The sequence below is a fragment of the Aquarana catesbeiana genome, linkage group LG01 (assembly GCF_042186555.1).
Source record: "Aquarana catesbeiana isolate 2022-GZ linkage group LG01, ASM4218655v1, whole genome shotgun sequence".
Taxonomy (NCBI): domain Eukaryota; kingdom Metazoa; phylum Chordata; class Amphibia; order Anura; family Ranidae; genus Aquarana; species Aquarana catesbeiana.
Genome location: NC_133324.1, coordinates 22,615,806 through 22,629,305, shown reverse-complemented (window position 1 = coordinate 22,629,305; position 13,500 = coordinate 22,615,806). Strand labels below are relative to the sequence as shown.

General features: G+C 39.7%; 1 protein-coding gene across 1 annotated transcript in view; it reads left to right on the top strand.

Annotated features, from left to right (window-relative positions):
• Positions 1-545: 545 nt before the first annotated feature.
• Positions 546-13,500, top strand: part of LOC141132033 (vomeronasal type-2 receptor 26-like) — a 71,574-nt gene continuing 58,619 nt past the window's right edge. Inside the window, exon 1 of the mRNA XM_073620031.1 lies at positions 546-562. Coding sequence (XP_073476132.1) covers positions 546-562 — 17 coding nt within the window. The remainder of the gene's footprint in view (positions 563-13,500) is intronic.

The following is a 13,500-nucleotide window of genomic DNA, read 5'->3' as shown; positions in this document are numbered from 1 at the left end:
AATGGGTGGGAGTCAAACCTCCCAATACAGTCGTGTTATTCTGCTCATTCATTCAGGTTATGAATTGCATTCTCTGGTTGTCCATCTCTCCACCATTTCAGGAGTATGACATGGACTCCTATCCTGGGAAGATCATCATTCAGTGTAATGAAGGGTCAGTTATCGGGTTCTACTTTATGTTGGGTTATATGGGGTTTCTGGCAGCTGTAAGTTTTGTTCTGGCTTTCATGGTGAGGACATTACCGGTGGGAAACTATATCACAGCATTTTTTTCTTGGTCTTACATGCCCCCTAGAATGCACAAGCAAAGCACTGTGACTGCACTATGGATAGTGGGTGTGTAAAAAAAAAATAGCATGGGGGGATATGTGCCATGGTTTAGGACCATACAAGTCTACAACTATTACCAGACATATCCCTACTTATTTGTTCTCTGAAAAAAAAAAGCACACAACTAATTCCGATGGTGACATATATTTGGGCAGTGATGTGGACATCCGAAGAAGGTCAACAAAAAAAACAGAAGAAGAGAGCAGGGTTGTCCTATGACTGTGGACTCCAGGTAAGTAAACCTGACTCATGAATAGTTTTTTTTTTTTTTTTCAAACAAGCAGTTATTTGGGTTTGAAATATAGTCTTGGAGTTGGGTTTAACTATAAACTCCAGTATGTTATTAAAACATGAAAACCTTTAAAGTAATTTTTTTAGTAAACTGTGCTGCATTCTTCTTCCTTCCATGCTTCCAGGAGCTCCAGTGATGGGGTTTACTTTTCTAAAGGCAAATAGGCTGTTCATTTTGCAAGGGTATTTTCCCTTAGTTTAGCGAATAAAGTGAAGCTTGCTGACACCCATCATCCAATCACACACAAGCAAAAATACTGTTTCTTATTTAAGTGCATCTTGCTTGTGATTGGATAATCTTTGCGATGTAAATTTTCACCACATTTATTTATGTTGTAGATAAGGGAATATTCCCTCTCAACATGAACAGCATATTTGCCTTTAGTAAATCAACCCCAATACATTTTCTTTTGCCTGACATTTATTTCATATTCATATTACATCAACAACTTGGAAAATGAAGGAAATTATTGATAAAATGCACTGCCATGTTAAAAACCTGTATTCTTAGTATACTATACTTACTGTTATTTTTACTTATTTTTACTCTACAGACAGTGAAAACTGCAAGAAATGTCCTAAAAATGAATGGCCTAACAAAGCTAAAAATATTTGTATTGAGAAGCTCAATGACTATTTATCATACAAGGAGGATATTCTGGTTTTATGTTTTACTTTATCTTCTGTCATGTTTTCTTCAGCGTCTCTTTTTATACTTGGACTTTTTTTTGTTTCGGAGCACTCCCATAGTGAGAGCCAATAACCGGATCCTCAGCGTCATTCTGCTTTTCTCCCTCATGATGAGTTTCCTTTCTGTGTTCCTGTTCCTTGGCCATCCTTCACCATATCAGTGTCTTCTATCCTGGCCAAAACCATCATGGTCTCCATTGCTTTTAAAGCCACCAGACCTGGAAGCGCCTGTAGGAAATGGGTGGGAGAGAAACTTTCCAATACTGTCATGTTATTCTGCTTATCCATTCAGGTTATAAACGGTGCTCTTTAGTTGTCCATCTCTCCACCATTTCAGGAGAATGACATGGACTCCTATCCTGGGAAGATCACCATTCAGTGTAATGAAGGTGAAGGGTCAGTTATTGGGTTCTTCTTTATGTTGGGTTATATGGGGTTTCTGACAACTTTAATCAGGCCAAGTACATCACCTTCAGCATGCTGGTGTTCTGCAGTGTCTGGATTGCCATGATCCCGGCCTCTCTGAGCACCAGAGGGAAATACATGGTGGCTGTGGAGATATTCGCCATACTGACCTCCAGTGCTGGAATATTATTGTGTATGTTTTCTCCAAAATTGTTCATTTTGGTATTAAAGCCTGAACTGAACACAAGGGAAACAATGCTGGGGAAGAGATTGCTCTAAATATACCATACACTGAACCATGTATAATGCTGTAGCCCAGACTAAATAAGTTCAGTCATATTGCTACAATTATCATCATCATCATTATGATATACTTTTTTATATATTAGGGTAAGGAATAAATATGGATAAAAGATAACTACAGATTAAAAATCCAATTGCTAGAGAATTTTTGACACAATGTAAGAAATAGTATTTTGTTTTAGAATTTTTCTAGAAGAATACCTATTAAAATAAAGACACAAAAAATAAATGTATAGAGATTTGATTATTATTTGTGTGTAGTGGTCAGAGACACTTTTCAAACCTTTCATAATTTTCAAGGTCAAAAGTATGAGGACTCCCCTCCAAATTATTTAAGTAGAAGTCCAAGCTATCACTAATTAATCCTAAAATGGCTCCCCATCTCTTCTAACACCGATACCAATTAACATAATAAGAGAGAAATGCATATACAGTATCTCACAAAAGTGAGTACACCCCTCACATTTTTGTAAATATTTTATTATATATTTTCATGTGACAACACTGAAGAAATGACACTTTGCTATAATGTACAGTAGTGAGTGTACAGCTTGTATAACAGTGTAAATTTGCTGTCCTCTTAAAATAACTCAACACACAGCCATTAATGTCTAAACCGCTGGCAACAAAAGTGAGTACACCCCTAAGTGAAAATGTCCAAATTGGGGCCAAAGTGGCAATATTTTGCGTGGTCACCATTATTTTCCAGCACTGCCTTAACCCTCTTGGGCATGGAGTTCACCAGAGCTTCACAGGTTGCCACTGGAGTCCTTTTCCACTTTTCCATGATGACATCACAGAGCTGGTGGATGTTAGAGACCTCCACCTTCCATTTGAGGATGCCCCACAGATGCTCAATAGGGTTTAGGTCTGGAGACATGCTTGGCCGGTCCATCACCTTTACCCTTAGCTTCTTTAGCAAGGCAGTGGTCATCTTGGATGTGTGTTTGGGGTCATTATCATGTTGGAATACTTCCCTGCAGCTCAGTCTCTGAAGGGAGGGATCATGCTCTGCTTCAGTATGTCACAGTACATGTTGGCATTCATGGTTCCCTCAATGAACTGTAGCTCCCCAGTGCCGGCAGCACTCATGCAGCCCCAGACCATGACACCCCCACCACCATGCTTGACTGTAGGCAAGACACACTTGTCTTTGTACTCCTCACCTGGTTTCCGCCAGACATGCTTGACACCATCTGAACCAAATAAGTTTATATTGGTCTCATCAGACCACAGGATATGGTTCCAGTAATCCATGTCCTTAGTCTGTTTGTCTTCAACAAACTGTTTGCGGGCTTTCTTGTGCATGATCTTTAGAAGAGGCTTTCTTCTGAGACAACAGCCATGCGGACCAATTTGATGCAGTGTGCGGCGTATGGTCTGAGCACTGAAAGACTGACCCCCCCACCCCTTCAACCTCTGCAGCAATGCTGGCAGCACTCATATGTCTATTTCCCCAAGACAACCTCTGGATATGACGCTGAACACGTGCACTCAACTTCTTTGGTCGACCATGACGAGGCCTGTTCTGAGTGAAACCTTCCATGTTAAACCACTGTATGGTCTTGGCCGCTATGCTGCAGCTCAGTTTCAGGGTCTGGGCAATCTTCTTATAGCCTTGGCCATCTTTATGGAGAGCAACATTTATTTTTTTGCCAGGAGGTGCCATGTTGAACTTCCAATGGCCATTATGAGACAGTGAGAGCGATAACACCAAATTGAATACACCTGCACCCCATTCACACCTGTGACCTTGTAACACTAATGTGTCACATGACACCGGGGAGGAAAAATGGCTAATTGGGCACAATTTGGACATTTTCACTTAGGGGTGTACTCACTTTTGTTGCCAGCAGTTTAGACATTAATGGTTGTGTGTTAAGTTATTTTGAGGGGACAGCAAGTTTACACTGTTATACAAGCTGTACACTCACTACTTTACATTGCATCAAAGTGTCATTTCTTCAGTGTTGTCACATGAAAAGATATAATAAAATATTTACAAAAATGTGAGGGGTGTACTCACTTTTGAGAGATACTGTACTTAGCTATTTTCCCACCACTCCAGGTTCGGTCACGTGATCGTTCCCTGTGTCATCCAAAGGCCAAATTCAGGCGAGAGGAGCACCAACAATGAATGCCCCATAGTAATCCTATGGGTGATGTCACCACTCAGGGACTCCATCAGTTGTCAGATCCCTCGCTCCATTCCTCTGTAGCCAGCGCTGGCTGACACAGGGGAGATCACATGACTGTACCACAACAGCATGGGAATAGGTAAGTATTTGCCCCTCTTTCATAAATTGGATAAGGTTTCTCTATGGTGCTCCCGAAGCAGGAATGAATATTAACAACTGACTTTCAGACTTTTTTGTTCTAGAAAGGGGGATGGGGCCGGGGTGTATATTGCCACCCCTGCTTTTTTACCCTGGCAATAAAGCGATTAACTACTGTATAGCTGTTCATACTGCAAGAGAAGTCTGGGACTTTCAGCAAGGGGGACACAAGGAAAAAATTGCACTAAAAGCTGACGATATTCTCCGATGTGTGGGAGATATTGGTCAGTAGGTAATAGCAGCAATAGATATAATAAAGGATTTTGGTTCCTTCTCTGGACTTTCTATTCATTGGCACAAATCTTCCCTTCTACCAGTGGAACCCATAGTGGAGTCTGTGCCTACTAGTTCCAGGTATATAGATGGTTTAAATATTTGGGAGTATATCCAATGGTGGATCCTAAGATATATTTGTGATAAAATTTAGCACCCTTGTTGGGGGAATTTAGATAAAAGCGTAAAATGTGGTGTTGTCTACTGTTATCGGTGATGGGCTGCTGTACCTCAATAAAAATAATGAGGCTGCACCAGCTTCTTTATATACTTCATAATTATACAATATGGATAGCGGGGGCATGGTTTAGGAAATTAGACACTCTGTTCAGGGACTTAGTGTGGAAAAAAGGGTCAAGCTAGGAATAGGATACGCCTTTGTTTGTTACAACTGCCAAAGGATAGCGGTGGAGTGGCTCTATCACATCCTTGGAACTATTCTTTAGCAACTCAACATCTACAGAACAGTGCTTTGCTATAAGGAAATCATACTAGTAGACATATATTGTTGACCTGCATCCCTCATTCCACACTAATGGAGGCCATTGAAGCTCAGTCATTAAAATTAGGGAAGGGTGAATGGTTCAGGCCCAAGCATTGGCTGTTCACCCATTTGATGAACACAACCGAATTACCGTTTGTTCAGCCCGCTGAACGACCACAATGCACTGCGTCACCGCACAGTGTATTGGAAGCCCTGATTGGCTGAAGCAATAAAAGCTTTGCCCAATCAGGGCACATTGTAAAACTGTCAGAGCCATGATTGGACGCTGTCATGATTGCTGTATGCAATTGAGTTGGACGTTTTGATGATAGGCAACTCCTATCCTCATATTGATTAGTGGTTCCAAATTAATAATAACTACTGCAGTAGAGAACAGAAACAAAAGATACACTCAGCATCTTTCCAAATAACTGTTCTGTTTTATTATGACGCAATTGAAGGTTTTTATACACATGATTATGTAGGTATCGCATTAACATTACAATTGTACGTTTATTGTAACAAGGGGCGTAACATAGGCAGACTAATTCTAATCAGGACTCGAAAGAATGTAAACATGTACTGAAAACATTATTAGTGCCGTGTGCACAGTGAGGGCAGAGTGCAATACATACAAAATAGAGTACAATTATATACAGAACTTACAAATTTCCATTACAGTCTTCCCTCTTTTGATCAATATTTTGATCACTAACCATACCTGCTATCACCTTTAACCTGGAATCTCCACACGCTTAGGTGGAGGTAGTCCTGGCCAAAGAGGCAAAAACTCCATTTTGGAGAAAATAATAGCTGAGCGGCTTTTTCATTACAAATTGACTTTTCATTGTGAAAGACAAATGATTGATAAGACATATTTACAGAGTACTGGCTGTACACTCCTGTGGCCAGAATGGCCTTCTAGCTGAATTGTTGGCATGCTGACTTATCAGCATATGTAAACACAGACAATTGTACATAAAATGGAAGACGTACAAAGACAAAATATGACTTCAACATGGCTAAACTACTTTTCAAATATACATATCCCTTACAATTAAAGTAATTGAATCAAAAAGTACCCTAGACTGTGATCACAAGTGGGAAACAAATCAAACACAGAGATTTCTTTAATTTAGTAATTTTTGCAGTGTCTGGTGTGGATCCAGGTGACTTTTCCTTCAAGTTTTGCAAAACTGTACATGAAATACATGCTGTATTGAGTCTCCAAACATTTCCTTATATATAAATGTCTCTTAACAATCCACAAGTCACCTGGCTTTAGTTTTAGATCCTTCCAAACTTTTAGGATCTGGAATTGGGGAGAAAAAACATAAATGAGTTTGTCAAAAACCTTAAAAGATCAGCAACATTCTCTGTGAGATCCAAATGGAGGATTTCAGCTGCTGAGACAAAATATAAGCAAGTGAGTAACACACTCCCAAACCAAATCCCATAGGGAGAGAGTCCAACATCCCCCTTATGGACTTGATAAAATATAAGAAATCATTCAGGCAAATGTTTTCTAGTTTCTTACTCTACTTTGTCCGCTACATTGTAGACAGTAGGGAGTGTAAAAACAAAACCTCAAAACTTCTAGTAAGGACTCTCCTATAAAAATGATTTCCTCTGTTACTCTCTGTAGATTTTGCACTCTGTACTTACAAACTACTTCTGATAACACTTTTTTCATTGTTAGATTTGTACATAAACAAACTCATAAACCTCATAAACTCATAAACTCATAAACCATAAACAAACTTTTAAACCTTTCATTAGACAAACATTTAGTTAGCTGTATATTTGCTGCGCAGAATGTGGGACCTTTAAAAATTTTATATTTGACCAAAATAATGTCTGTAACTTTGTCTATGCACCTTTGCATAAAGCTACAGCTCTGATATATCGGATGAACCCTTCATTACTGGGTCCAGCATGTATAAATATATTACAATGGCTTGTTTTCTATCACGCTGTTTGTGTAAGAACTCCAGTTTCATGTTTAAAAAAGACAACTTTTTCCTGGCAATATTATAATAAATGATAACAATACCCTGCAGTCATGCAGAGATGTCCATAAATCCAAAATATTCTTCTGCTTATACCACTGCACTTACAAGGAAAAGGGGCACATCATTACACAATCCACACATTCTGCTTTGGATTTCAAAAATAAAAATAAATAAAAACAAAAGGACCAATCTGTCCAATCTGTATGATGGACCAGAAAGCATCAAAAACTAAAACACAACTGGCTGCAGGTGGCATCTATCCTAACAGGGTGTGTGGACTTGATGTGATGGGTCTGTTATTTTAAATTTTATCATGGACTACTCATCAAGTTATTATCAAAAACCTTAAAATTTCATTTTTATAGAAAAATGTCTTATGTATCCCATCCATCTTGACTTTGTTAAATATTATGGCAGCTTTATTCCAAATAACAACCTCATCTTAATCTTTTTTTTCTCTCAATAAGGGCTTATTGTATAAATGTAAAATTACAAAATTGTTATCTTAATCTAAACTAATCCCATTCATTACAAATTTCTCCAATAACCTGGATTTCATTTCCAACCAAAGCTTGCATAAACCAGTTTAAATACTGTATTTATTGGCGTATAACACTCACTTTTTCACCATGAAAATTGGGTGCAAATAGTGCGTGCGTGTTATACGCCAATACTTAAATTTGAGCTGCCTCGGAGGGGACAGGGAAGGGGTCGGGACGAGCGCCGTCAGATTAAATAAAGTGAGAATCTCCTGTTTACTTGGCAGCCTCTATAATAGGAAGTCCCGTCTCCTGGGACGCCATTGGACCACTGTTCTGTCTATCATAGGAGATTCTCACTGAATGTAATCTGTCGGTGCTCGTCCCGCCACCCTCCCTGTCCCCTCTAGGCTGCAGATGGGCATCGATCAGGCTGCATTGATGGCAATTGTGAGGCTGCTGCATTGATGACAATAGTGAGGCTGCTGCATTGATGGCAATGGTGAGGCTGCTGCATTGATGGCAATGGTAAGGCTGCATTGATGTGGACTGATGAGGCTGCATTGGTGGCACTTGTGAGGCTGCAGTTGGGCATTCCTTATTTAAAATTTAAGTTTTTTTCCTGAAACTTCCCTCTTAAAATGAATGTGCGTGTTATACGCCTGTGCGTGTAATACGCCGATAAATACGGTATATATCTATATTATTAATAAAATTGTTAAACTCATATTAGAAATTAATACTCATTATTACTTAATTTTACTTAATTTCCCTTTTTTAAATGCACTGTTTCCACTATCAAAAGATATTCAATTTGTGTATTGTAACCTTCATTTTACCATGTTTGGAAAACAGATTAAAAAAATAATTGTGATCACATTGTTTATCATTAGATTCGTTAACCCGGCACATTTTGTTATAAATGTTTTGTCTAAAAAACTGGAATTGGCATGGTGTCCTTCCAGCTTATCACTGACCTCTCATCCCAGCCACATTCTTTCATGAGAGCACAAAGGAGGGGTTCACATCTGCGTATATGACACACACAAGGGATAGAACTAAAGGTCCCAGCATTCACACACATACACAAATATATCTCTTAAATCGCTTACATTTTTCCCATTTGTACACAACACATGAATATCATTCTCTCACTTTCTTTTAACTCTTTAATATTTCCCTGCTTAAATTCTGCTTTCCTTATTTTGTTCAGATATCCTTTATATCTAGCTTCTATGATCAGACAGGCAGCCATAGTGCTTATCCCATCTTCCCTCTCTGACAACATATAAAGTATTCTGTTTTAACTCTCATTACTCTGTTTCTTGACTTTACTAGTTGTAGTGCCTGACCCCAAATTCATCCCACAACTTAACATGAAAATGTCCCTTTCTGTCTAACACAGTATATTTCAGTGTGTTACTGAACGTTTAACGCAGTATATTTCAATGTGTTACTGCATGTTTAACGCAGTATTTTTTAGTGCGTTAGTGGCGTTTAACGCAGTATATTTCAGTGCATTACTGCACATTTAACGCAGTACATTTCTGTGTGTTACTGCGCATTAATTGCAGTATATTTCAGTGTATTACGTTTATTATGTTTCTCTGTGTTACTGCACGTTGAACGCATTATATTTCAGTGCATTACGTGCCGTTTAACGCAATATATTTCAGTGTATTAGTGCACGTTTAACGCAGTATAATTCAGTGCATTACTGCACGTTTAACGCAGTATATTTCTGTGCATTACTGCATGTTTAACACAGTTTTTGCCAATGCTGTACTGCACCTTTAACGTAGTATATTTCAGTGTGTTAATGCAATTTAACCCATTATATTACAGTTCGTTACTGCATGTTTAACGCAGTATATTTCTGTTTGTTACTGCACATTTAATGCAATATATTTCAGCGCTTTACTGCACGTTTACGCAGTATATTTCAGTGCATTAGTGCACGTTTAACACAGTATATTACAATGCTTTACTAGTGCACGTTTAACACAGTATATTTCAGTGCGTTACTGCATGTTTAACACAGTATATTTCAGTGTGTTACTGCATGTTTAATGCAGTATATTTTAGTGTGTTAGTGGCGTTTCACGCAGTATATTTCAGTGCATTACTGCACTTTTATTGCCGTATATTTCTGTGAGTTACTGCACGTTTAACGCAATATATTTCAGTGCATTAGTGCATGTTTAAAGCAGTATATTTCAAAGCGCTAGTGTCGTTTAACGCAGTATATTTCTGTTCATTAATGCACATTTACCGCAGTATTTTTCTGTGCTTTACTGCACGTTTAACGCAGTATATTTCAGTGTGTTAGTGCACGTTTAACGCAGTATATTTCAGTGCGTTACGTGCCATTTAACGCAGTATATTTCAGTGTATTAGTGCACATTTAACACAGTGTATTTCAGTGCGTTACTGCACATTTAACGCAATATATTTCAGTACATTAGTGCCGTTTACTGTAGTATATTTCAGTGCATTATTGCACGTTTAATGCAGTATATTTCAGTGCGTTACTGCACATTTAATGCAATATATTTCAGCGCTTTACTGCACATTTAATGCAATATATTTCAGCGCTTTACTGCATGTTTACGCAGTATATTTCAGTGCGTTACTGCACGTTTAACGCAGTATATTTCAGAGTGTTACTGCATGTTTAATGCAATATATTTTACTGTGTTAGTGGCGTTTCACACAGTATATTTCAGTGCATTACTGCACGTATATTTCAGTGCGCTATTATCGTTTAATGCAGTATATTTCTGTTCATTAATGCACATTTAACGCAGTATATTTCTGTGCTTTACTGCACGTTTATGCAGTACATTTCAGTGTGTTAGTGCACGTTTAACGCAGTATATTTCAGTGCATTACATGCCGTTTAACGCAGTATATTTCAGTGTATTAGTGCAAGTTTAACACAGTGTATTTCAGTGCGTTACTGCACATTTAACGCAGTATATTTCAGTGTGTTACTGCATGTTTAATGCAGTATATTTCAGTGCGTTAGTGCACGTTTAACAAAGTATATTTCAGTGCGTTACTGCACATTTAACGCAGTATATTTCAGTGTGTTACTGCATGTTTAACGCAGTATATTTCAGTGCATTACATGCAGTTTAATGCAGTATATTTCAGTGAATTACGTGCCGTTTAATGCAGTATATTTCAGTGTATTAGTGCATGTTTAACGCAATATATTTCAGTGTGTTAGTGGCGTTTAATGCAGTAAATTTCAGTGCGTTACTGCACATTTAACACAGTATATTTCCGTGCATTACGTGCCATTTAATGCAGTATATTTCTGTGCGTTTCTGCACATTTAACGCAGTATGTTTCTGTGTGTTACTGCACATTGAACGCATTATATTTCAGTGCGTTACGTGCCATTTAACGCAATATATTACAGTGCATTAGTGCACGTTTAACGCAGTATATTTCAGTGCTGCACGTTTAACAGTATATTTCAGTGTTTTATTGCATGTTTAACACAGTATATTATAGTGTGTTAGTGGCGTTTAATGCAATATATTTCAGTGCATTACTGCACTTTTAATGCAGTATATTGCTGTGCATTACTCCACCTTTAATGCAGTATATTTCAGTGCATTACGTGCCGTTTAATGCAGTATATTTCAGTGCATTAGTGCACGTTTAACACAGTGTATTTCAATGCATTACTGCACGTTTAATGCAGTATATTTCAGTGCATTACTGCATGCTTAACACAGTAAATTTCAGGGTGTTATTGCCATTTAACACAATATATTTCAGTGCGTTATTTCACATTTAACACAGTATAATTCAGTGCGTTACGTGCCAGTTAATGCAGTATATTTCAGTGTGTTAGTACAGGTTTAACACAATATATTTCAGTGCATTTGTGCACGTTTAACGCAGTATATTTCAGTGTATTACTGCGCATTTAACGCAGTATATTGCAGTGCATCAGTGCAGTTTTACTGCAGTATATTGTAGTATGTCAGTGGAGTGTGTATGTGCAGTGAGTACTCATGTTAAAGTGCACCAAACACCACTTTCCATTGATTAAAGTGCATCCACGTACACATTTCCACATCTTTATTACATCTTGTTAATAAGCACCCCCCCGCCCACCCCCCTAATCATGTTTGGGAGGCCAACAAGGAGAGCAGATGTTCCCATGGCACTGTGAGGGGGCCAGCAGCGTATGTGTTCACAGGCAAAGGTGGACGCGGTCAATCCTCAGGCAGGCATAATTTCCTCTGTTTAATGATGTTGCCCATGCTATCCATCCACAGCATGCAGAGGAGGTGGTGGACTGGCTTACTAAACCGTCCTCATCCTCCTCATCTTCCGTCACCCAAGCAGAGACTAATGCACAGTCCACTGCAGCTGCCAGAGTGGCTTATTCTGCCTCCCTGTCCACAGCTATTCCTGCCATAGCCTTAGCATCAGGCATGGAGGAGTCAGCTGAGTTAATTGAACACAGCATCAGCCACTTGCTCCTTGACGATGTACAGCCATTACTTGATTCAGATGTTGGTTATGAGGTTGAGGAAGGTAGGAACATGAGCCTACAGAGGGGGGAGAACACTGGTGCACAAATTGGCAGTCATGTTCTCCCAGCTGCAGTGTATTGCTAAGTCGTCCCCAGTGATAATGAGGATGGAGGAAATGATGATGATGAGATCACTGATGCGACTTGGGTGCCGGATAGAGCAGAGGAGGAAAGTGAGGGTTAGGCACAACTCCTCACTCCTCACCTCAGTCTATCCCTGCTATACCTCATGACCTCTCAGCAGCCTCCACTGACAGGGATGATGGTATAGCACAGGGTGTCCCAGGTCCTTGCAGCACATCTGCCAGTAGCACACCACCAGCTGTAGACTATAGCCAGCAAATTTATCTGCCCAATCTGCTGCAGCGAAAAAAAAATACATTCAATGCTTCTCACATGACCAGTGACTAAATGCAACCTTGTCAAAGCTGCTGGCTTAACAACTCTTGCCTTTCCATCTATTGTATTTTGCCCCCTTTCCGTGAACCACAATGGCAGGTTCCCAGTTGCTATTTCTTTTCATTTAAGGACATTCCAGCTCTGTACCATCACATGAAATGCAATGTTGTGGCAAGCCAGTCAGCAGCAAAGTCCACGTTACTACTGACACGTGGTCCAGCAAGCATGGTCAGCGATGATATATTTAATTCACAGCACACTGGATAACTCTGCTTGCAACTCGGAAGGATGCAGGACAGGGCTCAGTGCAGCAACTTGTTGTGCCTCCATGTCTCCATACAGCTAGTGGTGATAATGCGAGATTTGTCAGCTCCATCTCCTCCGCCTCCTCCTCCTCCATGCCCTCCTCTGCTGAATTGTTCTATGAACCACAAGTACCCCCTAAGCTTTCAAGGGGCTATTCAATGAGTCAGGCTAAAAGGTGCCATGTAGTGTTTCGGCTGGTGTGTCTAGGGGACAGGAACCACACCGGAACAGAGATTCTTGCAGCTCTTCAGGGGCAGGCCCAGAGGTGGTTCATGCCCTGCCAGTTGGAGACAGGAATGGGGGTGTGTGATAATGGCATAAACCTCCTGTCCACCCTTAGACAGCCTGGCACATGTCCTTAATTTGGGGTGCAGCATTTCTTAAATAGGTACCCAGGGTTGGAAAATATGATAAAGCAGGCCAAAAGAGTCTGTAGCCATTTCAGGCAGTCATATACAGCCAGTGCTCGGTTGGCTGAAATTCAGCGGGAATTCCACCTGCCCGTAATTTGCCTGATTTGTGACATGCCCACCAGGTGGAATTCGACTATGGCAATGCTGCAGTGGCTGCACATGCAGCAGAGGGCAGTCAATGAGCACCTGTTTGAGTATGACACAACGCCAGCTCATATTTT